This window comes from Monodon monoceros, unplaced genomic scaffold (genome assembly GCF_005190385.1).
Source record: "Monodon monoceros isolate NGI ecotype Baffin Bay Population unplaced genomic scaffold, NGI_Narwhal_1 Super_Scaffold_10, whole genome shotgun sequence".
NCBI lineage: Eukaryota > Metazoa > Chordata > Mammalia > Artiodactyla > Monodontidae > Monodon > Monodon monoceros.
In genome coordinates, this window is record NW_021703766.1 from 52,188,049 (window position 1) to 52,215,780 (window position 27,732).

The 27,732-nt window shown below is 51.7% G+C and overlaps 2 protein-coding genes across 2 annotated transcripts in view; one reads left to right on the forward strand and one right to left on the reverse strand.

Moving 5' to 3' along the window:
• Window positions 1-13,325, reverse strand: SYT3 (synaptotagmin 3). Its single transcript, XM_029239334.1, has 9 exons — window positions 13,175-13,325; window positions 9,310-9,835; window positions 6,683-7,070; window positions 6,007-6,225; window positions 3,473-3,593; window positions 3,086-3,257; window positions 2,853-2,985; window positions 657-725; window positions 1-494 (listed from the first exon to the last, which is right to left on the reverse strand). The coding sequence occupies exons 1-8, from the start codon at window positions 13,323-13,325 to the stop codon at window positions 660-662; spliced, it is 1,776 nt and encodes a 591-aa protein (XP_029095167.1). The 3' UTR covers window positions 1-494; window positions 657-659.
• Window positions 6,770-27,732, forward strand: part of CUNH19orf81 (chromosome unknown C19orf81 homolog) — a 25,494-nt gene continuing 4,531 nt past the window's right edge. Inside the window, exons 1-2 of the mRNA XM_029239685.1 lie at window positions 6,770-6,972; window positions 9,739-9,856. Of these exons, the coding sequence (XP_029095518.1) occupies window positions 9,790-9,856 (67 nt within the window). The 5' untranslated portion in view covers window positions 6,770-6,972; window positions 9,739-9,789. The remainder of the gene's footprint in view (window positions 6,973-9,738; window positions 9,857-27,732) is intronic.

The window sequence follows — 27,732 nt, forward strand, 5'->3', positions numbered from 1 at the left end:
TATGTGTTTATTCTGGCATTGATAGCAGCAGCAGTGGGGGCATTGGCCAGACGGGGGATGTGGTGAAGAGAAAGGTTAGACACAGCTATGCGTGTGTCTAGGGAAACACGAAGGATTGGTCTGTTGACATTCACGGTGAGAACAAGGGTTAGGACGCCAAGTCTTGTACAAACAGCAAAGAGACACAGAGACCGACAGAGGTTTGGGGAGGGGGAGGGGTCCCCCAGACATGCACGGCCCCTCGCCTGGATGGGGAGCCCCAGGAAAGGGAGGACAGACACAGTGGAGACTGGATGCCCCCCACCCTGAAACAGGGAGCTGGGCCCGCCTGCCTTCCATCCCCACACCTCCAGGGGTAGAAGGATGGGCAGGCCCAGCACTGCCCCGCACCACGTGGCTCGGACGTTATGGCTTCGAGGAGATGAATTCACAGTCCGGGCAGGAAGGGATGGGGTCCTGAGGGGGCCTGGTCCGATCCTGAGCTCAGGCCAGACCTGCAGGAATGGGCAGGGAGGAAACATCAGTGATGGCAGAGAGCAGGCCCATGACCTGCTGTAGCTCCGTCACCACCCCAGGGACCCAGGAATCCCGGTCCTATGTCGGCATCCTCAGACCCAGGAGTCCAGCCCCTCCCACCCCCGCTCGGGGCTCCTTACCCCTCACTCTGAGTTCTCTTTCTCTGACAGCCCTTTGCTGTCTTTTGTGAAGCTGGTCAAAGTCTTTTCCTGAAAGGGGAAATCCAGAAGGCTCAGGAGTAAGGGACAGAGACAAAACGGTTGCTAATAATCAATCTAATAAGACATCAAACCTGTTTTCCTTTTTTTTTTTTTTGGTTGTGACCTGCGGCTTGTGGGATCTTACTTCCCCAACCATGGATTGAACCCTCGCCCTCGGTAGTGAAAGCGCAAGTCCTAACCGCTGGACTGCCAGGGAATTCCCTGTTTTCATCACTTACAGTTCTCTTTTTTGCCTGGCTCTGAAGTGATGGGGCAAGTGGTACAACAGTCCCATTCTACAGATGCAGAAACTGAGACACAAAGAAGCAGTCAGTGGAAATGTGAGGAGAGATGAGGATACTGGGGTGATGGGGAAGATCCCGCAGGGCCTCTGAGGAGCTGAGACCCAGTCCTGGGGGTGCCGTGGAGCCATGGGAGGGCTGAACAGAGAAGGGGCAGGGTCAGCTCTGGGAGTAGAAAGATGCTCTGGGGCCACATAACACTACTGGCTGAAAGTCAAGGTCAGGGCCAGACTCTGCTGGGGTTCAGCTCCTCTCTGCTTCCAGAGAAGTTTGTGAATACATGAGTGAGTGAATTAGAAGAGTGAGTGATGGAAGGACGGAGAAGCTGCCATCTGTTTATCCAAGTACAATCACAGTCTTTTCAAAACTCACATCTGAGTTCTGTGCTCAGCCCTTTAAGTCCCCCCGCACCCCCAACCAGGAAAAAAGTCCAAAGCAGGGCCAGACTAGTCAATTCCAAGTGAGGAACTGACTCCTAGTGTAAAATTTAAGTTGCATCCAAACTCAGCAATCAAGATAAATGCTATTGTAATGCAATTTAAAAAAAATCAAAATTAATGCAAAAACAATCCATGATGAGCAAAATACAAATTTTAAATAAAAGCCAGTCCTGTGCCATTTTAAATAAATTTTAAATGAAACTTGTTTTATTTAAAATTTATTTAAAATTAAAATGTATTTAAATTGTAAATAAGGGCCAGTTCCTGGGCTCAAGAACTGGAGACGAAAGGAGAAATATGCACCTGATTTTTCTGTATTTAAAATTTTTTTTTCGTAGCATATTAAAATAATTGAGAACATATTGAAAAAAAAAAGAAGAGTAAGTGTATTGAAATTCATATTTTCTTAAGTTTAAATGTTTAATTTATACCCTACAAAGAATTTAGTATAATTTTACTTTCTTGGCTTTAGTGACAGCAAATTCATCAATAACTTCAAAAGCTACTTCTTTGCTCTTCTTGGTTTCAAATGAGAGAACCACGTTTGAAAATTTCTCTTGGCCAAGTAATGATCTTAAATTTCTAATTTAAAAATTGTCAGGCTGGTTCTTGCGTGACCCACAAGGCCTCTTGGGATCTGCTCGTACCCCTTCTTTGTCTGCTCCAGGCTCACCGCTGACATCAGCCTCCTCGATGATTCCGAGGAACAGGAACGGGCAGCCTTGCCCTCTCCCTACAATCTTCTTCACCTGAGCCCATTCCTTTTCAACCTCCAGGCCTCTGCTCAAATGTCACCTCCTCCAAGAAGCCCTCCATGACCCCCTAATCTAAAGGGCATCCTCCATCCCCCATCCAGATTCCCTCTACCTCCCAGATTCCAAAACGTTTTGGACCACAACTGACAGGGAGAAAAATAAATTAACACTATGATCCTCGGTTTGCTGCCCTGTGAAAATGTCTGTTCTGTTCTATTTCAACTTTATTTTCTTATTCATTTCAATTTTCACAGCCTGCTTTAAATAACAAATAAAGAAAACCCCGCTCTATTTTATCACCTAGTGTTTTCCTTTTGTTTGGGACTTAGCACCATGGGTAATAATAATAATAGTAGCTGACTATTTACTGAGCCCTTACTAAGAGGCAGACACTTAGTCCTGCATTAACTCACTGAATCTTCACATCTATCCTAACAATAGGTGTTATTAACGGTCCCATTTCCCAACAGAGGAAATTGAGACACAGAGAGTTCAAGTAACTTGCTCTAAATCACACAGCTGGAGATGGTAGAGCGGGGGTTCGAACCTACGCTGACTCCACAGCCCACAGAAACGTGACGCGTTGCGTGAGTGAAGGGGCAAACGCGGTGGGAGGGACGTCGGGTGGCGCCCACGCACCTCCACCAGCTGGTGCCAGTGCTCCACGGGCTTGCGCGGGTTGGCCAGCATCTCGGCCCAGTGCTCGCGGCCGTGGGGGTCGGCGGCGTCGGGACCCACGCGGCACACGCCGATCACCTCGTTGTGTCCGATGCTGGGGGTCAGGGGTGGGGGGTCGGTGAGCACCTGAGAGGGAGGGAGGCAGGCCCGGCCCCGCCCCCGGCCCCGCCCCCGGCCCCGCCCCGCGCCCTCACCAATCATAGTCCACCACCGCGATGCTAAGCCCCACGTTCTCCACGCTCTCGGGGGCCACGTCGAAGACCAGCGCCTCGTTGTACGTGGGGTTCAGCGTGTTCTTCTTGATCGAGGTTTTCCGCTTCTTCAAACGCCGCCCCTCGCTGATCAGAGAGGCCTTCACGTAGGGGTCTGGGGGCGGTTGTGGAGAGCACTGAACCTCGACTTCCTCAGACCCGACTGTGGACCCCAGACCCCTCTTCTCCCAGATCCAAGGTTCTGGATCCGCAGCCTTTTCCCCCCCAGCCCTTCCTCCCTCAGACCCAGGATCCAGACCCCCCAGCCCTTCCTCCCTCAGACCCAGCCCCTCCCCCACCTTCAGATGCCAGCGCCTTCCCGGAACCCACCTGAGAAGCCGGTGAGGTCCATTGCTTTGAGGTTAGAGGCTTTGATGATTGTCACGGTGAGGCGCCCGGCGGTGGGGAGGTAGCAGAGTGAGAAATTGAGCTCCCCAAGATCTGCCTTTTCCTGCAGTTGGGGAAAGAGGGTCAGCGATGCCTTGCCTCAGCCTCCCACTGTCTCTCCCTGACTTTCTCTCCCATCCCCAGACTCCAGCTGTCCTCTCACGTCTCCAGGGCTCAGGTTTCTGATCCACTTAACAATCTGACTTCGGGCCAAACCTGGTAACTCCTCGGCCACAGCTGCCTGCCACCGTCAAATCCTATTTGTTCTGCAGGGAAGACTGGAAGAGGCATGGGTGGGGGGAGAGAGCGGGAGAGAGCAGGAGAGGGACAGAAAGAGGGAGAGAGAGAGAGAACACGGTGAGAAATAGACTGAGACAGAGATGCAAACGCTGAGAGATACAGTCAGAAAGACAGACCCACAGAGTTCTAAAGTCAGAAAGACCCAGAGGAGAGAGGGGTGGTAGAGACCCAGACAGGGGAGCCCAGAGGGGGTGGGTAGGAGGAAGAGGGGCATAGACTCAGAGGGAGCACCGAGGCCTGGGAGGTGACAGAGTCCCCAAGGGGCAGGACTAGAGATCCAGAGAGGGGGACAGAGACTTGGTGGGGGGTATGGAGACCCAGAGAGAGTGACAGAGACCCAGAATGAGAGGGGAGGGGAAAAGACCCAGAGAGAGAGAGAGAAACAGAGGCAGAGACCTACATTGAGAAAGTGACAGAGATCCAGAGAGAGTGGGGCAGAGAAAAGACACAGAAAGGTCAGTCTTAAGGCAGGAGACAGCCAAGAACCAGACAGAGGTTACAAGGAAGGCAGACCCTTCGCTGTGACACACACAGATGGACCTGGAACAGTGGCCAGAGCTAGGGGACCTATGACCCGCCTGTCCCATCCTTCAGCCTCATCTCGGCCCCTCACCTCCCAACCACACTGTTAGGAGCCCAGGTCCCTAGACTCCCCACTCAGTCCCCTGAGGCTTTGCCCAGGCTGTTCCCTTGGCTTAAATACCCTTCCTCCCCATCTCCTCTCAGCCAACAAGCCTCGGCTTAGCTGTCACCTCTTCCCACAAGCTCCCAGATTCCCTGCAGCCCTGAGCAGATGCTCCCACTGTGTGTCCCCGTAATGCTGGCTCCCTGACAGCAAACTGTGTGACAACTTAGACCCACAGCTCCCGAGGTCTTGATCCTGAAAAAAACAGTTGTTGAAGGAAAGCATGAATAAATGAAAGAATGAGCGATACCTGGAGCTATCAGGAGGCGGAGGGAAAAGGAGAGGTGACAAAAGGAGACAAAGATGGATGCAGGAGAGTGCCTTCGGGTGGGGCTGCCTCAGGGAATGACAGGGAGTGGGGCTAGGTGGGTCCTGGGGATCAGGACCCTACAACTAGGCACGTGGTTCTCACAGGCTGGGCTTGGGGGACTGAGCAAGCAGGCTCTGGAGAGTCCAGCGAAGGGTACTTTAGGAAGAGCCATGGGCACCTGGTTCAACCGTGTCATTGTACATATGGGGAAACTGAGGCTCAGAGAAGGGAAGGACCTTGAGTAGGGCCATCAGGTGGGCAAAACCAGCCCTCTCGTGATATGAGGACAGGGCTCACCCAGCCCTGACACACACAGCTACCCCAGATTGGCAGAGAGCTGGAACGTTGGGAAACCCACAGATTGGAACTGAGAGGGCTGAGGAGTTGGGAGGGTGTGAAGTTTGGGGCGTGGAAGGGGTCAGGACACCCAACGAAGACCTAGGGGCTGGGTTTGGGGAAGGATTGGATATACAGGAGAATGAGGTCGTAAGAAATGAGGAAGGGGCCCATGGGGGGTGTTGGGGGAATTGGGGAGATGTCAGGATATTGGGGATCCCAGTATGTCCGAGGCTTGGGGCATCAGGCTATCAGGATTCTAGTGGAGACCGTGAAGAGACAGAGGATTAGATTATATTCGAGAATCTGAAAGTCAGGGGTTTGAAACAAAATGTTCAGAGTTCAGAGGGGTTGGGGGAGTTCAGGAAGTCTGGGAATTGGAAAATTGGGAGGTTGTGAGGGGAAGGAAGTTGGGAAAACAAAAGCCAAGAACTTTGGGCTTGCGAAGTTGGAGGGTCAGGAATCTAGGGCCAGCGGGCAGAAGTCAGGGGGTCATGGCATCGAAGTTTGACAAAGCTGGCCGGTGGGTATATGGGCGTCTATTATAGTTTTCTCAATGGTTACCATCAGATGTCAACGGGGTGGGGGGGTGAGGTGCTGGTGTCAGAAGTTGGGAAACCTGGGGCCCAGTTATGATATTAATAGTTGACAAAGTGCGGATGGGGAATGGGGGTCCATTATATCGGTCTCTATTCTTGCTTGTACGTTTGCAATATTTTACAACAAAATAAAGCTAAACAGAAAACTCCAGGATCAAGGAGTTACAAGGTTATGAAGCGGGGGGCAAGGAGATGGCAAACTGAGGGGTCCCAGGTCCCCGGGATGGGGGATGCAGCAGCCACTGACCGAGCCGCCCTCCACGACGTCCCTCCACAGCGGGCGGCCAGGGGGCCGCTCAGCCAGCTCGAGGAGGTTGTCCAGAACCACCTGGCCGATGAGGTCGTGCCGGGAGAAGCGGTCAAAGTCATAGACGCTGAAGTGCAGTTTGCGCTGGGCCAGCTCAGCCAGGGGCACGGAGAACTGAAATGTCTCATTGAACACGGGGTTCAGGGTCTTCCTGTGTACCTAGAGGGGGTGGGCGACGAAGGGAGACAGACACTATGCCCACCAGCCCCTCCTGCCCAGGACCCAGATGTCGGGACCCCTACCTCCTCCTTCCTCAGACCCAGGAATCTGGAACCCCAGCCCCTCCCTCCTCAGACCCAGGATCCAGGCCCCCAGCCCCTCCTCCCTCAGACCCAGGAGTCCCCGCCCCTAATCCCCCCTCCCTCAGACCCAGGGGTCCAGGCCCCCAGCCCCTCCTCCCTGGGACCCGGATGTCCAGCCCCCAACCCCTCCTCCCTCAAACCCAGAGTCCAGGCCCCCAGCCCCTCCTCCCTCAGACCCAGGAGTTCCCGCCCCTAATCCCTCCTCCCTCAGACCCAGGGCTCCAGGCCCTCAACCCCTCCTCCCTCAGACCCAGAAGTCCCGGCCCCCAGCCCCTCCTCCCTGGGACCCGGATGTCCAGCCCACCACTCCGGACCTTGGTCTGAAACTTTTTCTTGCGGTCAGGCAGCAGGTAGATCTTGACGTAGGGGTCTGAGAAGCCATTGGAGTCCTTGGCCGGGAGGTCCAAGGCCTGCAGGATACGCACCACCAGCTGGTCGGAGCCGTAGAGGTACCTCAGGGCGAAGCTGATGCGGCCGCAGGGCGCCCCCGCGCCGGCCTCTCCGGAACCTGGGGCCCCGCCGCCCCGCCGGCCGCCGGGTCCAGTGCCCTGGTACAACTCCGGCTTGATCTGTCCGATGAGCTTGGCTTTTTCCTCACCGCCTGGTAAGGGTAAGGGTAGGGCGGGCGGCCGCTCCTCACTGCCCGCATCCGGCTGGGAGCTCAGGGTCTGTTGGGTGAGGGGCCGCGGCAGGGCCGGGTACCTGCGGGGTGGGGAAGACAAGGTGGAGTCAGTGGCTCCGATCTTTGCTGCATCTGAAGACCTGGGAGGCTCCTCCCTGCCTCTTCCCCAAACCCCATTGCCAGGCGTCCACAGATCCCCACCTTTGCCCACTGTGACCTTGAGCGAGGCACTTGAATTCTCTGAGCCACAGTTTCCCCATCTGTGTGAGGAGGGTGACCTATCCCCTTTTCTAAGCTAGCTCCACCCCAGACCTGGGCTTGCACCAGCCTCTAGAAGCCTCCTTCTGACCTCAAGGGGTGACCCAGAATAGCTTCTCTATGGACCCCTGGGGCCTCACACAGCCCAGACCCCCTGGTCCTGCACCTGCCCTTCTCCAAGTCTCCCTAACCCGTCCTAAGTCCCAGCCTCATGCTCTCCCACCTGACCATCGCTCCCCCTTTCTTTCTGTCTCAACTTCCTTTTCTGGCTGTCTGTGTTTGTAGAACACCCTGGAAGCCCAAAGCTCTATCCTTAACCATCTTTGCCATCTTCTCCCCATCTCACTCACACGCTTTCCCTGGACAGGCTCAGCTGTGCCCCGGGTTTCCACGGCCATCAGCAGCCTGATGTCTGCTAAATCTGTCTTCTGAGCTCCAGCCTGGTTCAGCCCACAGCCTCAGCTGCCCATCAGACACCACATACCCCTCGTGTTCCCTGCTGGGCTCAGTGCCTCCTCCCAAGCCCACTCGCTCTCCCAGTTCCCCAGAATCCACCTAGATTTGCAGGTCAGACAGCTGAGGCCATCGTCATCTCCTCTCTCCCCTGCAATCCTTTCCCTCCCATCTCCTGAATTTCCCCATCCCTGTGGTCCCTGCTCGTCCATCCTCTCCCGCATGGACCATCACACCCGGGCCCCTAGTGATGGGCAGTCATGACTGGACATGGCAGCCCCAGATGCGCTGAGAGGCAGGCATGAGGCTGGGGGAAGTGGGAGGGCACCAAGCCGTGGAAAGGGATGCCGGGTGAGATGCCTTCAGCTACTGAAGGGCCATTCCCTGCTCCCAGAGTGACTTTGAGGAGGTCATTAACATCCTCTGGGCCTCAGTTTCTTCATCTGTATAATGGGGGAAGGAGGAACTCAGACTGGTGTATCCATCAACCTCTGGAAGGCCTCCCCAGAGACCTCAGACTATATCTTCCATGAGCCCTTGGCCAGCCCACTGGACAAGAACCACCTATGAACCTCTGGAGCCCAAGACAATCCTTCCCCGAGGTAGTTTTCCCCGGATGCTCCCCCGGGCCCCTCCCATTCAACAAGACCCAGATAAGCTCAGGATCTCCCTCAAACCCACTGCTCTTCCTAGATCCTCTGACGGCCCCACCATTCTTCCAATCAACCACCAGGCCAGACCCCTGGGTGCTGTCCTTACTTCCTCCCACCCCCTTCTACCCACAGCTGTCAGCCCCCAGTTCCATCCCTGACTCTCGGCGCCCTGACTCTCTCTACCTCATCTCCTCCTCCACCATCCCCAGTTCAGCCTTGTTGTCTCCTGCCTGGACTCTTGGTATCCAATCTGTCTCTCCAGTCTGTCCCCTATGTGGCCCCAGAGAGGTCTTTCTACCCAGAGCTGACCTCCTCTGCCCACAGCCCTTTGTGGCTCCCCAGTGCCCTAGGACAAGGTCCCACCCCCTCAGTCCAGCATTCAAGACCCTGTGTGATCTGGTCCTGCCCACGTCCCCTAGGCTGCTTTACTGCAGCCCTGGCCTGGCTGGATAGGGACAGCTGACTTGGGGACCCACTTCCCCCGGATTGTGAGTGACGTGAGGGTAGGGTGTGTCTGCCGTGCTCGCCTCTATTCTTTTCCAACACCCAGCTCAGCTCTAGCTCATATTAGGTGCTCAGTGTACATGTACAGAATGATGAACAATGGATGGATGAACTGCAGGTCCCACCACCAGTCCAGGCTTAGGGAGAAAGAGATGAATTGCTTTGTGCCTCAGGGACTCAGGGGTCTAACCTCCATTCTCTTCCACCTTCCTGGTCCCAGAGTCCTGTCCTCGGCCTCCTCCTTCCTCTGGATCCAAGAACCTAGACCTCTAGCCCCCTCCTCCCTCCAACTCAGGAGTCTGGATCCCTAGCCTCCTCTTTCCCCAGGATTCAGGAATCCACACCCCAAGCTCCCTCCTTCCCCAGGACTCATGAGAGCCATAGATGGGAAAGAGACACATAAGAAGAACAGAAGTTCAGAGTGGACCCCCAGCCCAGTAGCCTGTCTCACCTGGTGGTGGGTGCCAGGCTTGTGACCTGCTGATGCGACTGGGCACTGGGCAAGCCCCCACCACTGGGGGGAAGCAGGAGAAGCCCAGAGCCTGCGCCGCCCTCAGAGGGCAGCTCAGGAGATGTCTGGCTCGGTTTGACCCCAGCGGCTACTACAGCAGCTGTAGCCTCTGGATACGAGTCCATGTCCAAGTAGGAGGGCTCTGGGGGGTCTGACCCCCCTAGGCTGCCCGGCTCCAGCAGCTCAGCGAAGGGTGGATGGTGGGCAGTGTGGGCATGGTGGTGTGGGCCCCCCAGCAGGGGATGGCCACCCAGGCCAGCCCCTAGGTGGTGCCCACCGCCGCCTACCAGGCCTGCCAGCCCGACCCCAGGGCCTAGGTCTTTGCGCAGGGGGCCACCGCCCACTGCTGAGCCTCCCTTGTCCCTCCAGGGCACCCAGCACAGCTTCCAGGACACGAAGAGGGAGACACCCAGAAGGACAATGCCACAGAACGTCACGATGACCGACAGCAGGCTCACGGAGATGTCTGGAGAGAGTGAGGACAAAGGTCAGGGGTCAGGGTGGGGTCAGAGTTTATCCTCCCATTGCTGTCCCCAAGAGCTAACCTTTAGTATTTGCCACACACCGTCCTAAGCACTCTACATATAATACTTAGTATAAACTCCACGACTACTGAAGGTCGGTGTTTCTATCTAACCATTTTTAAGATGAGGAACCCGAGAGGTTGAGTGACTTGTGTAAGGCTGCACAGGTAGTCAATGACAGATCTGGGATTTGAGCCGGCAGTCTGTCTTCGGATTTTAATCTTTTTATCCTCTTGATTGCTAGCCCACAGTGACTCTCTGTAAGGGAATACACCATCCGAGGTAGGACGAAGGTTCCCTAAAATGCTAAGAGTTGATCAAGGAGAAAGGAGACTGCGTGGCACAGTTAGGCAGGTCAGGGTTCAAATCCCAGCTTGCTGTGTGGCTTTGGGAACATATCTTAACCTCTCTGAGCCTGACAGTCCCCATCTGACAAATGGGAAAAATCAGTTCTGCCTCTCATAGTGCTTTTAAGGAATGCAGGGAGTAAATGGTGTGCCGAGCAAGCTGGGGGAGATAATGGCAAACATTTCTTGAGAGGTTACTGTGTTCTGGACACATAAGTGCTTTATACGCATTCGCTTCCTTATGCCTGACAGGCACGCTAGGAGGTTGGCAACATTGTTATGCCCGTTGTTATTTTCCACAAAAGGAAACTGAGGCCAAGAGACACGAAGTTACCAAAGACACAGAGTCCTAGAGCTGGAGCAGGGGAGTCAGGATTCGAGTCTGGGCGCCTGGCTTTACCGTCTTCACCATTATGCTACCACACCTCAATATTTCCCAATAGTGGTAGTTCGAACATGAATTTTTGTTAGAATAATAAATCTTATTGCTGCTGCCACGTGTATCCAACATCACCGCCACTGCGGCTAACACATTCTGAATGCCTACTATGTGCTGATATGCCTTTCAGAGAAACCCAAGGACAGCCCAGATCTTGAACTGAAGGTTTCGGGTTCATTTAGTAATTGGTGCCAGGAGTGGGGTTTTTCAAGGAAATGTGAATTTATTTGGGGTTGACTTCCGGGTCTCAGTGAGGTGGAACACAGGGGAAATTCCTGCTCTGTACAGACCATGGATTATGGGGGGCAGGGGGAGTAGCAGGTAACTAAACCATTGGCAACAAGCTCAGCTGGGTGGAAGGGCTGTGTCACTTCAGGGAGCTCTTGGTGGCAAGGGGGATGCCCTCTAGTCCTGAGTTGCCCAGGGAATCTAAGTCAGTGGCCCATGGTGTTAATCCTCAGGATACTATGTAACCTAGGGATGATTGATCCTAGTTTACAAATAAGGAAACTGAGTGTCTGAGAGAGAGGACGTGACCCTGCAGGCCCACACGGCGGGCAGTGGCAGAACTCTGAGTTTCCCACCCCACCTCCAACCCCTTAGGGTGTGTTCTGGGGGCCTGTTAGAAACCGGAGCAAGGACTTTCTGGCCTCCTGAACATGGAAAGAATTGAGGAAAGGGGGCCATTTTGGAAGAGAAGGGGGAGAAGAATTGAACAGATGATTTCCCCCACTGTCAGCCTGGCCCAGACCCTCTCCAAGTCAAAACATCAATCCTCCAAACTCTGGCAGACTTCTCATTCCTGTCTGCCTGCACTGGGGAGCCATTTGGGTTGTGCAAGGCAGTGTAGTTGTGCAGTAAAATACTAACCTTTTTGCCCAAAGAAACATTTGGCCCTTGATCAGCTCCTGGGGTGAACCTCTAAGCCCTTGGAATGTCCTGCCTGAGTGTTTTTATTTACCTGAGAAACTTGGGCCACATCAGATAGTCTGTGTAACAGTGTGATTGATGCTGGGGTCTTTGGGCCACGTGTTATGAGCTTGACCCTTGGAGGGGCTAAGACTAAGTTCAGCCACATGGACAGTCAACCATGTCTGCATGACAGAGCCCCGGTAAAAACCCTGGACACAGAGGCTCTGGTGAGCTTCCCGAGGGGGCCCTACTCTGTGCATGTTGTCACACATTGTTGCTGGGAGAGTTAAGGGCTGTCTGCGTGACTCCATCAGGACAGGACAACTGGAGGCTCATCCCTGGTCTCTCCTGCACCTTACCTTATGCCTCTTCTCCCTTTGCTGAGTTTAATCTCCATCCTTTTGCTGTCATGAAATGTAGCCATGCGTATAACAGCTTTTCTGAGTTTTGTGAGTCCTAGAAATCATTGAACCTGAGGGTGGTCTTGGGATTCCCCATGACTCACAATTGCAGTAGTGTACCAGACTTCCTGGGGTCAAAATCTGGCTCTCCTGCATACAGGCTATGAGATTCTGAGCGAGCTGCTTCAGGTTTCTGGGCCTCGTTCCTCGTCACTGTCCCATAGACATCCTGCACTCGAGATGCTGAGCCCCGCCCTGGCACTCAGCAAGTGTGACTGTCATTGTAACCTCCCACCTCATGCTTCCTGAAGGTTCTTCATCTGGACGAGGGCAATCATGATATTCCCTAGCTCTCAGAACCCTGCTGATTCCTAGCTGGGTTACCTGGAGCCAATCACTCCACCTTCTGAACCTCAGTTTCCCCCATTGAAAATAGGGATTATAACTACATTTAGTATTTTGTAATAACCTATAATGGGAAAGAATCTGAAAAAGAATATATATGAATCACTTTGCTGAATGACTGTAAACCAACTATACTTCAATTAAAAAATAAAATTAAAAAAAAGAGAAAATAGGGATTATATGTACCACAAAGGGTAGTGGATCTTGTATACTGTCTGGTACACAGTTGGTGCTCAGTAAGTATATTCCAACATATATTGAATGACCACTGTGCGCCCAGCTTGTTCTTAGCACTTCACATGTGTTATATCATTTGAGTCTCTCAGATGCCCCATGAAGTAGTCACTTTTATGATCCCCATTTTCCAGATGAGGAAATCGAGGCACAGAATAAGCCATTCATTTCGTAAGTGGGGGAGGTGGGATTTGAACCCAGACAAGTCAGACAGACTGACTTAAGAGCCTGAGCTTCTAAGCACTATGTGAAATGCACAAAGATACCTGAAGGGGATGTGTGGCAGCAGTGGAGTGGTGGTGAGGGAGGGTGGACAGGAGGCCCACAGGGCAAAATCCAAAAGGTCACAGGTCACACGGACCACAGAGCTCCTTATTCTTAGATCAGAGGTTTGGGAGACCAGCAACAGGCAGGATGGAGGCAAGACTATAAGAGGGACCGGCCCCATAAGGAACAGGAAGCTGAGCAGGGCTGTTCTGAATCTCTAAAACTCTTGGCTATAGTGGAAGCAGGGGGCTGGCCAAGACGGCTGGGGATGCTGACCTGCATCGGGGCCCCGGGGATAGCCTCTGATTCGCAGGTCGTTGAACTCTTGGCACCTGTCACTGGTGTCGGCATCTCGGACCCGCGCACAGAGGTCCGAGACCAGGATGAGTGCCCGACGGCAGAGGTCATCCTCGTAGTCTCCTGACATGGTGGCCAGCGGGTCCTGTTCTTGGGAGGGGCCGGGCAAGAGTGCAGATAGGGAATGGAATGGGGGAGAGGGGTGGATAAAGGGCGGAAAGAGACAGAAAAAGGATAGGCAGGGGGACAGCGATTGGGAGTGGATGGACAAGGGGTTGGAGATTAGGGGAGGACTGGACAAGGGAAAAGAAATTAGGGGCAAATGGACAAGGAGGAAGAGACTGGGAAGGCCAGCCAAGGGGCAGAGATTAAGGATCCATAAATAAAGGGGTGGACAGACAAGGAGACAAAGATTAGGGTTGCACAGATGCAGGGACAGAATTTCGGGAGGGAGAGACAACGGAACAACCATTTCTCATTCGTGCATTCAACAAATATTCACTGAGCACCAACTATGTGAGAGGCACTGTGCCAGCTGCTGCAGATCCAGCAGGGAACAAACCCCACGCGGTCTCCAGCTTCTTGGTGTCACAATGCAATGAGGGGAGACAAAGAGTAAACACATCAACAAACACACATAAACAAACACGCACACAGAAACACATAGCCCTCAGACTGTGAGAAGTGCTCTAAAAGAAATAGTTGGAGGATGTGTCACAAGGGGACCTGGAGGTGGGCAGTCGCGGGGGGCTCTCTGAAATCTGAAGGATGAGATGGAGCCAGCCATGGGCAGCGGGCAGTGGGGCTGGAGTGAGGAAAGGCATTCAAAGCAGCAGGAATAGTGTGAGCAATGGCCCAGGGTGGGACAGGGCTTGGTAGGTCCAGGGAACAGGAAGGTGTAGACAGGGAGAGAGCGGGAGAGAGAGAGAGATGGATGGGGGTAGAAAGATAAGAGATGATTATGTGTGGTGCTGGCTGGGGAGGGATGGAGATGAAAAATGCAGAGATAAGGGCCAAGTTGAGAGAGGGAGAGGTAAGGGGAGGGGAGACAGAGATAATGGGAAGGGCAAACTGGGGCCCAGAAGAGAGGGACAGATGAACAGACAGATGGAAAGTTAAGGATCGAGACGCGGGATGGACAAACCATAAAGAATAAGCTGGTGTGTGATTCATGGGAGTGTGAGATGGGTGGATGTAGGGGCAGTGATAAGCGCCAGGAAGGAGCATGGACAGAAATATCTTTGAGAGACAAACAATGGACAAGAGGATGGATGGGGTGCAGAAATAAAGGACAGAAACATAACGGCCAGAGATCACAGATGGACACAAGGATACAGAGAAGGACTGGGCAGACAGACATGGGTGCAGAAGGAAGGTTCGATTGGTAGGGGGGCGCATAAAAGAGAGGGGACCAGGAGAAATAGGTGGCTGTGGGGAGAAGGGGAATTAGCGACACATGGTTTGCAGCTAGACATCAGAGATGGACTGGAAGGAGGGTGCTGGGGAAATTAGGGACAGACAGATCAGGGCTCACAGATGGACAGGTGTCGTGGGGTGCTGCAGAAGGCCAGGACTCCGAGACAGGCATATCAGACTCACCTGCGCTTATCCCTGCCGTGTCCTGGATGGCAGCCGAGGCGGCGGCTGGCGGTAGCCCATGGGGGTTGTAGGGTGGACACGGGTCTGCGGGCCTGTCCCTACGAGCCAGGTGGTGGGAGGGGGTGCTGGATCTGGGGGTCGTGGCCGTGAGAAAAAGCTCAGTCCGAGCCGCACATCTTGTCCTACTCGGGCCAGCTGCTCGACCCCAGGCGACCCCCGAGAAGTCCAGCCACCCCTTCCCACCTCCGGGTCCCCAGCTCCGGGGGGGGGGGGGGGCGGGGGCGGCTTAAAGACTACAATTCCCGGCAGGCCTTGCGCTCGCGTTGCTGCGGCTTCATAGACCAGGCTCTGCAGGGGCTGATGGGAATTGAAGTCCTTAATACCTCTCCCGGCTGCGGAGATGGGAATTTTTTTGGAGGTGGTGGGGGTTAAGAGATGCCGGGGTCCCAAGGCGCTGCAGGGGAGAGGAATAATGTCTGGGACCTCGAGAAGCCGCGGAGTCCTAAGTCCTTAGGGACCATGGAGTGGGTAAACCATCCCCACGCTCGGGGGATCGGTGGGCGAGGTTGGGGTACACCCAGGTGTTTCGGGACCCCCCCCCTTCCAGGGCCACGTGCCCCTCCCCCGGGGCGACCAGCAAACGCTGCAGCACTCCCACTCCCGGGCGGGAGATCCGCTCACCTCTGCACCTACCCCCGCCCCCACGCGCTGTGGCCGCCCCCCGGGATGGGTCTGGGGCGGGGGCTATGGCAGGGGGAGGGGAGGAGCAGACTCACCCGGAGCTGCCGCCGCCGCCGCCGCCGCCGCCGCCGCCGCAGCCCCGCGCGCCGGCCGAGGTACCAGCTCGGCTCCTCCCCCCGCCCCTGTAGCAGATCCGCGGCTCCTCCCCCTGCACCCCCTCCTTCCCCTCGGAACCTGCGGCTTCAAAGCCCAAATAGCGCGGCCGCAGCGAGGAAGAAGGGAGTTTTCCCGAGACCGAGGCGTCTGAGACGCAGCGTACTTCCACAGACGAGGATGCAGAGATCTGAGATCATGACCCTCTGCTCCCCCAGGATCCAGGGGTCCTGGACCTCACCCCCTCCTCTCTCAGAGAAGTCAGGGACCCCAGTCATCTCTTCCCCCAGGACCCAGGGTACTGAGCTTCCAACTCCCTCCATTCTCAGATCCAGGAATCCACCCCTTCTGTTCCCTCCTCCCTTGGGGACCCAGGAGTCCCAACTCCCCAGCCCCCTTCTCCGCAGGACCCAGGACTTCCAGTCCTCCCAGCCGAGGAACTCTGAGGGATGGTGGTGGGCGGGGGAGGCAGAGCCTCAGAATCAGTGGTCCTGAGTCTCAGCCCGAAGTGGAGGTAGAAGCAAGGACCTGGATTTCAGTCCTTCCTGGGCCGGCTCCTGAGTAGATTCTCAGATACTTGCTGAACATCTACTGAGCGCCAGGCACTGCTTTTGTGACCTTGCACTCTTTGCTTTGAGTTCGTTTCCTCATCAACAAAATATAGACAATAAACCTGTTTCCTAAGGGACCCAGAGGTTTGAAAAACCAGTCAATATAGAGGGAGAGCATTGACACCAAGTAGGGGCTTAATGAATACTTTTTAAAAACAGCAAGTATACCTTTACCGGTATAGTAATAGCAGTGAATGACAATTGTCACTGTGATCTGGGCACTGGGCTAAGTGCTTCGAAAGCATTCTCTGAGTTAATCTTCACTTTGGCCCTCTGAGATGGGGGGAATTATGTTATTCCCATTTCACAGAAGAGACAACTGAGGCCCACAGAGGTTAAATCCCTTGAAGAGGATCCAGAGCTACCTGGTCTCAGTGGCAGCCCGTAGGGGTGACTTGGAGCCCCCTCACCACCCCCAGTCTTCCTCAGTGCTGCCCTCTGCCTCCTAGTGACACCCATATAAATATAATCTCTAAGTAAAAAATTGCTGCTTCTTCTGCAAACACTTTAAGAGGAGTCCCCTAGGCCCCTCACCTTTAATTAGATAATCCGCCCAACTGCTGCCTATGTATACACGTTGCAGTCACCATCATACTTTTGAATGCCCCAGAAATGCCTCCGGGTTCACTCTGAATCCTATCCTCAGTGCTTCTTGTATTCTCCCGGATGGACCTACATTTGCACCCAGGGAAGCTTGCATGGGGGGGGGTGGTGCACCCACAGATATGTGCACACAAGTGCAGGCACCCCAAATACCACTCTCACAGCCAGACCTCCGCCCAGGGTCCACAGGCAGCTGTGTTCCACAGGGAGAGACACACAGAAGGAGTATGCAGCAATGCACACTTTCAGAGATGTGCACACAGATAGGCTTGCCAGACTCCCATGACATGTTCCCAAAGAGGCACTTGGGTATCAAGGAATAGCTGTAGTGCATTGGTTGTGTGTGTGACTTTGGAAGTGGGGTACCTGAGTTCAAATCCCAGCTCTTTCATCAGTTGTGGCCTTGGGTGAATAACTTACATTCTTGGTGCCTCAGTTTCCCCATCTGTAAATGAGGGTAATCTTTTTTTTTTCTAATTTCTTTTTATTGGGAGGGTAATCTTTTTCTGAAACCCACCTCATTAAGTTATTTTGAGGATTGAATTAAATTCACCAGAGGTGCTTAGAGAAAATGGTTAATGTTTACTGTTGTCATAATTAGTAATTACATGCATTTGCTCATGGACTCCTTCACTGCATTTTACGAGTGAGGAAATTGAGGCTCAGAGAGGGGAAGTTCCCTGCCCAAGGTCACACAGCAGGGAGGTGTCAGAGTTGAGATTCAAAGCCATGTGGTCTGACTCTAGATTCCTCGCATTCAGCCACTATGTTGTTTGCATATAGGAAGTTTGAGGACCTTGCCTGTCATCACCACCAGGGGTGTAGAAGAGCCCGGAGCACTGGACAGGGAACCGGGAGACAGAGACATTCGTTCAATTCAATCCATGCACCCAATTTGATAGATACTTACTGAGCAGCTACTGACTGCCAGGCACTGTTCTAGGCACCAAGGATTTGGCTGGGAACAAAGCAGACAAAAATCCCAGCCTTGGGAGGACTCACGGTCTAGTGGTGGAGACGGGTGATCATTAAATAACTCCATATGGGTATCAATGTTAGGAAGGAAAGTCCAGGGTGCTGTGTGTGTGGGAAGGAGGTCAATGCAAGGCTTCTCTGAGCAAGTGACATTTGAGTTGGCATAAGCCAGGTGAAGATGGGGGAGGGGAGAGGACTGCTCCAGGGAGAGGGAACAGTCCACGCAAAGCCTGGGGTAGGAGCGAGTTTGGCACATGGAGGAGGACTGATGAACGCATAAGCTCCATGGGGGTAGCACTTTTTTTTTTGCGGTACGCGGGCCTCTCACTGTTGTGGCCTCTCCCGTTGCGGAGCACAGGCTCCGGACGCGCAGGCTCAGCGGCCATGGCTCACGGGCCCAGCCGCTCCGCGGCATGTGGGATCCTCCCGGACCGGGGCACGAACCCGTGTCCCCTGCATCGGCAGGCGGGCTCTCAACCACTGCGCCACCAGGGAAGCCCCTGGGGGTAGTACTTTTGTTTACAGCTGTGTCCCCGCTGCCTGACATGGTGCCTGGCACACAGTAGGCACTCAATAAGTATTGGTTGGTTGAATGAATGAACAAGTGGATGGATAAATAGAGAAGTGTATGTATGTATGTATGAGTTGGATGGGTGGATGGGTGGATGATAGCTGAATGAGTGGATGAGTGGATCGTTGGATGGATGGATGCATGCATCCATGCAGGAGTGAACAGATGAGTTTGCAAAGTACCTACAGATTCACACACAAATGTGCCTGCAAACAAACGCAGACACACACCCAGAGACATGCACATGGTGTGTAAACACAGATTCACCTCTTCTCCTGGTGCTCCCCTGGGAGAACAAACACCAAGAACAGAGGTGGACCAAGCTGGCCATGGCCCGTGTGGTTGAGGATGCAGGGAGGCAAACCCTCTAACCTGAGCTACAAGCAGCCCCCCCCCCCCACTGCAGCGCTGACATAATTTCTGGAATAGAAGGAAAATGCTGATTCAGGGATTTGTGTCCCGGGCTGCATGCCAGGCCAGGGGGTGGGACAGGGATGACCCAAGAGAGTTGGGGTGAGTGGCAGAGGGAGGCAGGTGGGGCTAAGGCAGAAAGACCGGGAAGGAGGTAGAGAGATAGAGAGAAACAGAGAGATGGCAAAATAAAGTGATGGACACAGAGAGAGACACACACACACACAGACAGAGACAGAGATAGAGACATGCAGAAAGGTATAGAGACATAGAGAATGAGAGACAAGGAAAGTCGGAGGCACGTGATATAGAAATTCAAATTCAGACACACAGAGAGATGAGGAAGGGTTCCAGAGACAGATAGAGAGAGGGAGAAAAATAATGGAGACATAGAGAGATGGGAACTTAAAGGACCAAGACACCAGAGGGAAAAAGAGAGAGAGAGCCATATGCACACACACACACACACACACACACACACACACATACACACACAGATGCGGGGGGGGGGGGGGGGAGAGAGAGAGAGACAAAGACACCCAAAGAAGGAAGAGAGAGGTCCAGAAGAGGCAGCTAAAGCTGGTCACAGAGATAAAGAACTCTGGAAAGGGAGCAAACTTCAACTGAGTGCCTCCTGTGTGCCTGGCTCACATGCGGGGGCTTTGCTGTATCTTGCTTTATTTAAGCACCATTAGCCCTTCAAGGCAGCATTATTGGTAAGAGATGAGAAAACCAAGGCTCAGAGAGGGAAAGACATTTGCCCAAGTTTGCACAGCCCGGCCATGGCGTTTGATGCTAGCCTGTTTGACTCCAGAGTCCATAGTCTCTTCTTCATCCTATGTTACCTCATGCAGACCAAGAGACACAGGGCAGTGGGCTTAGGGGGTACTGAGTGTGAGTCACAGTGATAGAGGGAAATCGTCACTTGTTTATTCATTCAACATACATGTTCCGCACTTTCCTGATGCTGGAGAGCCAGAGATGAGTCAGGGGCCCTTGGTCTGGAGTGGGAGGCAGACACAGACCCAAATTCCTGAGCAAGACAGGCAGAGTGCACAGTGTTCAGAGGTCTGAAAAAAAAAAAAGAGCAGATAAAGAACGTGCAGAGGATGGAGACAGAAAACACAAAACTGGTAGGAGGAGGAGTCAGAGAAGGCTTCCTGGAGGAGGGGGCACTTGTGCTTCTTATGAAAGGATGAGGTCGTTTGGGCACCGGGAAAAGGGCAGAAGGCAGCATGTGGAGAGTGGAGACAGGAGTGAGGGGTGGGAGGGATTAATTAAATAAAGTAATTAATAAAAGGTGACTGAAGAATGTTTGAAGGTATGAGGTGAGAGAGGAAGCTGGGACCAGATCATGCAGTTCGGAGCCATGGGAGGGCTGAGAGCAGGGGAGGGGCAGGGTCATCTCCAAGTGCAGAAAGACCCCTCTGAAACCTTGTGGGAGGGGAATGAGGGGGGAGAGACTGGAGGATGTGAGGGCAAGAAGGAGTCTGGGGCGAGGGTCCAGGAAGGAGAAGACCTTGAAACCTGAGTGGGTGTCGGGCTGTGGGAATGACGAGAAAAAAGAGCAGTCAGGAGGCAGAAGGGGTAGAGTTTGAAGACTGATGGGCTATAGGGGCTAGGTGTGCCTGTGGTCATGAGTCTGAAAGATGTCTCCTGTCCTATGGGGATGGACGTGGTAACTGGAAGTGAAGGACAGCCTGATGGGAGAGAAAAAGACATAAGGATATGCCAACAGGGAGTCAGGGCCACAGAGGAACTGGGTCTGGAAATTAGTCCATTTAAGTCTGGACTGTTGTAATTGCCGATGACAGAAACGCAAATAACCTGAGCATAAGAGGGAATTAACTGGGTGGATGAGGGCTTGAGGGACAGCTAGATCTAGGTGTCCTCAATCATCTTCAGGAATCTCTCTGCATCTTTGGTTTCTGCTTTCCTCGTGTTGTCTTTGCTTTCAGGCAGGCTCTCTCCCCATGTGGCGATGTGATGGTCCCCAGCAGCTCCAACCTAGGCTGCGACCGGCCTGGCAACCTCATTGGAAAAAGAAAGATCCTCTTTGGTAACAGGTCCGGCAAAAGTCCAAGGGTTGAATCTGTATCCTACGATGATTTTTAAGTTCATCCCTGAACAAATGACTCAGAAAATCAAGGTGCTACTGCGTAACAAGCAGGGAATCAATGTTTATCAAGCAGGAATAATTGACAGTTAAGGCAGAGACCAGATGAATTCGAGAGAAGACTAGAGATACGGGTAACAGAGACAGACTGGGAAGACAGACAAAGTAACTGAAAAAGTCTGCGCTCCTCTCCCATGGTTCCTGCTGAAAGCTCTGCAGACACAAAGAAGGGATGCCCAGTGGGCACCTCTGTGGCTAAACTCCTTCACTCCTGCCCTTGGGGTCAGGAGCCCCCAGCCCCTCCCCCATCCACTGGAGGTACCATGGCAACAAGGCCCCCTGCTCACCTTTCCCTCCCCCATATGGAACCCAGTTTCTGTTTGAATCGCACCTGTACCTAACCAGTTCCTGTGTGAAACACGGATGAGTGGAGGGCAAGTGGGAACAGAAAAGGGATGACAGAGGGAGGGAAGCCAAGCAGCCCAGCAGAGGCAGCCGTGAGAGAAGAGAGATGGGGAGAGAGGTAGGGAGACAGAGAGGGGGTGATAGGGTTAGAGAGAGGCAGAAAACTATGAAGACAGAGAGGGACGGGGGGCTGGGGAGATGTTGGGGAAACTGATGGAGGAGACTGGGGAGATGGAACAAGGGAAGGGGAGAGATGTGGGGAGAAAGAGGACAGAGAAATCAAGGGAAAGAGTGGAGGAGAGATGGGGAGAGAGGGAGGGAGGGAGTGGGGCAGAGAGAGGGGTGGGGGAAGAAACTCGGAGACCGGGAGACATGGAGGAGGAGGCAGGAAAGTGGGAAAGAAATAATTGGGGCACACAGGGACTCCCAGAGGTTAAGGGAAACTGGATTTCCATGTGGTCTCAGCCTTCCATATTTTTTTTTCCCGGGGCTTCAAAGACAAGAAGGAGGAAGCAGCAGCGGGGACAAGGAGCTGGGGTGGGTGACCCGGTCAGAGCTCTTCTTCCCATCCTCCTGAGACAACCCCTACCCACCTTCTCAGGGTGCAACGAGGTGGAGCCCCTCTGCTCCTCCACTATGGGCAACCCCAGCATGCACAGGGAGGCAGGTACCGAATCGTGTCTGCTTGTGTGTTTGTATCCAAGTGTGGGGTTGGGCGGGTGGGGTCCTTCCTGTGAGCACTGTGTCACAGCCCTGGCTTTCAGTGTGACCTTAAGTGAGTCACTGGCCTTCCAAAGAAAGAGCTACCTCAAATTCTTATGTCTACAGGATTCCTGAGCAGTACCCTTTAGACCTCAAACTACATTTCCCATGAGGCCTTTCAATTCCCTGACCAATGTTCTGGACCCAGAACTACATTTCCCATGAATCTCTGGGGCCGTAACAACTCTTCTGAGGCCATTATCCTCCATAGACTCCCTGCCCTGGTCCGTCACACTCTCGTTGTCTCCCACACTGACCTCAGCATCTTCTCCCAAAGCCACTCCTCCTCCCTGCTTCCCATGTTTGAATGGTGCTACTGCCAACCCAGTCTAGACGCCAGGCATTGTTCCCCCACTCCCATTACCTCCACAGCCCCATCTTCCTGCTTACTCTCTCTGCCCTGTCCCTACTTCTCTTTTCCCACAGCCCCAGCTCAGGTCTTGTCCTCTCCCATTGGACCCTTTGTCCACGTAACTCCCTGGTCTCCAGTTTCTCCCCTCCAGCCCATCCCCCACATAGCTCCAGAGGAGCCTTTCTGACACCCAGCACTAACCCCGTCTCTCCCTTGCTCACAGCTCTCCCACGTTGCCCATCACTCCCAGGATAGAGTCTTAGCCCCTAAAGCTTTTGTTTGAGGCCCTGTGTGGCCTGACACTAGCTGACAGGCTCATCTTCCAGGGTTCCCTACTTCCACTCTACTTTAGCACAGCTCATTCATTCATTCACTCACTCGACATTTCTCAAGTAATATCTTGGTGAGGATCCATTTGGCTAGCAGGGGATAGAAAATTGGACTTAATGCAGTATAAAAATAGGAAAGTCATTGTCTCACTCAAAGAGAAGCCCAGAGGTGGATCAGGGTTTGTATTTGGTTGGGTCAGCAGCTCAGTGAATGTCACCGAGAAGCCAGTTTCTATGTCCCTGCTTTTTGGTCTGGGATATATCCCCTTTGCACACCAGCTTGCATACCTCATGGTTACAAAATGGCTGCCACAGTTTCAGGCATCACTTCCAGAGGTCTTCACTTTAAGAACCCCAGATAACCTCTCCTCACATCTCATTGGCCAGGACTAAGTCATCCACTCACTCTTGTCTCAATCCCTGGCAAAAGGAACGCGATTATCATGATTATTTTAGTCAGTGGGGCTACGCATCAGGTGGGAGAAACTTTTTAAAAAAACCTATACCTAATCCTACTTCAGGTCCCAATTAACCAGAATCTCTAGTTCTGGGGGACCTAGCAACTATAGTTTTGTTTTGTTTTTTAATTAATTAATTTATTTTTACATCTTTGTTGGAGTATAATTGCTTTACAATGGTGTGTTAGTTTCTGCTTTATAACAAAGCGAATCAGTTATACCTATGCATATGTTCCCATATCTCTTGCGTCTCCCTCCCTCCCACCCTCCCTATCCCACCCCTCCAGGCGGTCACAAAGCACCGAGCTGATCTCCCTGTGCTATGCGGCTGCTTCCCACTAGCTATCTACCTTACGTTTGGTAGTGTATATATGTCCATGCCACTCTCGCGCTTTGTCACAGCTTACCCTTCCCGCTCCCCATATCCTCAAGTCCATTCTCTAGTAGGTGTGTGTCTTTTTTCCTGTCTTACCCCTAGGTTCTTCATGACATTTTTTTTCTTAAATTCCATATATATGTGTTAGCATACGGTATTTGTCTTTCTCTTTCTGACTTACTTCACTCTGTATGACAGACTCTAGGTCTATCCACCTCATTACAAATAGCTCAATTTCGTTTCTTTTTATGGCTGAGTAATATTCCATTGTATATATGTGCCACACCTTCTTTATCCATTCATCTGATGATGGACACTTAGGCTGCTTCCATCTCCTGGCTATTGTAAATAGAGCTGCAATGAACATTGTGGTACATGACTCTTTTTGAATTATGGTTTTCTCAGGGTATATGCCCAGTAGTGGGATTGCTGGGTCATATGGTAGTTCTATTTGTAGTTTTTTAAGGAACCTTCATACTGTTCTCCATAGTGGCTGTACCAATTCACATTCCCACCAGCAGTGCAAGAGGGTTCCCCTTTCTCCACACCCTCTCCAGCATTTATTGTTTGTAGATTTTTTGATGATGGCCATTCTGACTGGTGTGAGATGATATCTCATTGTGGTTTTGATTTGCATTTCTCTAATGATTAATGATGTTGAGCATTCTTTCATGTGTTTGTTGGCAATCTGTGTATCTTCTTTGGAGAAATGTCTGTTTAGGTCTTCTGCCCATTTTTGGATTGGGTTGTTTATTTTTTTGTTATTGAGCTGCATGAGCTGCTTATAAATTTTGGAGATTAATCCTTTGTCAGCAACTATAGTTTCTGAATGCTTGCCAGGTAATTACGATGAGCAGTAAGGGTCAGAAGACATTGCTTTGCACTGGATGGGATATCCCTGAGGATACTGGGGCTTGGTGAGCCTCACCTGGTTGCATGGGTGGGGAATGAACACTCCTCAAATGGAGGAAGAAGGTTGGGAATGGCTGAGGGGGTCTCCTTTCTAGGTGTCGGTTATAAGCACCTCTTCTGTGCCAGGTGCTAGGCTAGGCATAGCGAATGCTCTAGCGGCAAAACAGACAGTTTCTCTGTCCTCAGGTCTCTTTTAGTGTCTTTGAAGACCTCTTTCATTTGGAGACGCCCCACCCCACATCATCTCTAACCTAGACGGAGGCACCCATCTGATAAGTATACTTTATGTGTAGCTCCAGAAAAGATGAGTGAAATTGAGTTGACCAGTTGGCTCGTTTTGCAGATCGATATTTGTTCATTTCAGTTTTTGCTGTTTTCTTTGTGGTGTTTTGGAACGAATAACATTTTTAGCTTGTCAGGTTGCAAACTTTGGCTTAGGCCATTAGAAAGCCTGTGGGTCCCAAGCGTTTTGCCTATAGTAATGAATGAAATGACCCAGCTGGTTCTCATGCAAGGAGGACAGACATGAAACACACTATCTTACAAATAATTAATAACCTACAATTGCAATAAGCACTCCTTAGCCTTGGACCTGAAGAGAATTCTGGGAATATTCTCTTTTGCTTAAAGACCTTAGCACCCACCCCCCGCCCCCACCCCGTGGTCCCTCTGCATAAAACATCTCCTTCTCTGCCATTTCTTTATTTAGCAAACTCCTCCTTTATCCCTTAAGTCTTTTTTTTTTCACTATTTTTAAAAATAGATCTTTATTGGAGTATAATTGCTTCACAGTACCGTGTTAGTTTCTGTTGTACATCAAAGTGGATCAGCCATATGCATACATATGTCCCCATATCCCCTCCCTCTTGAGCCTCCCTCCCATCCTCCCTATCCCACTCCTATCCCTTAAGTCTTGCTGTAGACATCACCTCCTCTAAGGAGCCTTCCCTGATTGCCCCCAGACTGGGCTTCCTCTCCACCTTGTGACATGTCCATTGTAGCAAGTATTGCCCTTTACAGTGAACACTTCCCCCACCAGACTGGAAGCTCTTGGAGGGCAGGCTGGGGTCTCATTAATCTCTTGGTCTGCAGCATTCTCCAAGGCACACAGGAGGCCTTGGAGATGCCTGTTGAAGTTTGAAAGTGTCGTGTTTCCTCAATTATTCAATAAGTATTTATTTTTAAATTTATACCTTTACTAAGTTACACATATACATTGAAACAAATATATTAAAATCACGGTTGTAATTTAGAAATCTTTATTTCTAATGCCACATTTCATGAGAAACAGTTTTATTTACATTTTAAACATACACCTTTGATGCTGCTAGAGTCAGTTTTTTTAGTCATTTCACACACATTTCCAGGGCATATAATTTTATTTCTAAGTTACTTGTGATAGACATTTAAAAGATTTTTTCTATTATGGAAAATTTCAAACATACACAAAAATAGAGACAATGTACATTTTGCTAATCTTGTTTCATCTAAGCAACCCACACATACACACTTTCTGGGGGGACATTCTATAGGACAAATTTGTTTTAAAGAAAATCCCAGACATAATTCCTTTTCACCCATAAATACTTAAGCATGTGTTTCTAACTGCTAAGGATTTTTAGAAAACAGACCGACCATGCCATTAATTCCACCTAACAAATTCACAATTTTTCTTGAATGTCATCTCATACCTAGTGCATATTTAAATTTCCCTAATTATTTAAAAATTTTATTTTTCACAGTTGGTTTGTTTTAATTAAGACCCAGAGTTGACATATGGCATTTGATGGTTATATTCCTTCAGTCTTTATTCAATAAATACTTACAGCTAGGTGCCTGGCGCTTTGCTAGATGCCAAGAGCGAAAGACAAGTCCCCGACCTCATGTTGCTCACATTATAATTAGAGACTCATAGAAGTAAATGTAAAATTGCAACTGTGATGAGAGCAAATACATGGTGTCATGAGTTCGTGACAGGAACTGTTGACACACTTAGGGAGACTTGATGAGCTGAGTGAGGGGGAAGAGAGTTCCACGTGGAGTCACAGCATGTGTCAAGGTCCTGTGGCAGGAGGCAGCATGGAGAGTTCAAGTCACAGAAGGGCGATGTTTCTGGAATGCAGCAAGTGAGGAGGACGGTAGTGTCTGATCAGGCTTGAGACATCAGCAGGGTCTGGTCATGCGTGGTCTTGGTCTTAATTTATCCCAATGACAATGAGAAGTCCTGGGAGGGTTTTGAGGAAATGGAGATGGCTATGTGGTCAGATCTACATTTCAAAATGCTTCTGATGGGGTGAATGAAGAGGGAGAGAGAGATATATATTGAGAAGTTAGGAAGCTGTTGTCTAGACAACAGTGGGGCGAGAAGCAGCAGACTGGGGGATTGAGAACACAGATTCTGGATCCAGTGCCTAGATTTTTATCCTGATTCTATCACTTGGCCTGTGTGACCTTGGGCAAGTCACTTAAGCTCTCTGTGCTTCCGTTTCATCATTTGTTAAACTACACTCACTCAGAAGGCTGTTTTGAAGATTCAGTGGAAAAAAACTTTAAAAGGTGCTTGGCTTTTTAAAGGGGGCTGTAAACACGTAGTTATTATTATTGTTAAGTGGACAGATTTGAGAAGATTACTATGTTGGAGGGATGAAACGGAGGCCAGTATGGCTGGAGAAAAATGATCAGAGAGGTTATCAGAGTGACCACACGCAGGGCAGGTGCTTCTCAAACGGGATCTTGCTAAAATGCAGACTCTCACCCAATAGGTCTGGGGTGGACCCTGAAATGCTCCCCAGACCACACATTGGGGAATGAGTCCCCATCACAGGGAGGACTTTATCCTGAAGGCAAGAGGAAGCCTCCGGTGGTTTGGAAGCTTCTGGCGGTGCTGAGACGAAAAGATCACCCTAGCTGCCCTGCCAAGACAGATGGGAGGTGGAAGAACAGGGACCAGAGAGGGGGGCTTACTATGGTACAAGCTGAGCTGTGTTGATGTGCTGAAGCCAAAGACCGCTATAGGAGCATAGCTGGGACACAGCCCTGTGCTGGAGACAGCCTGTCCCAGCTCACAAGAGCCGAGTGGTGAATTTTGCAAGCTGGTTGTGAAAACCATGGGTAGCATAAAATTGGTCAGGGTGAGAGTACTGAGACCATGAAAACAGGCGGGTGAGAGAGAGAGAGAGAGAGAGAGAGAGAGAGAGAGAGAGAGAGAGAGAGAGAGAGAGAG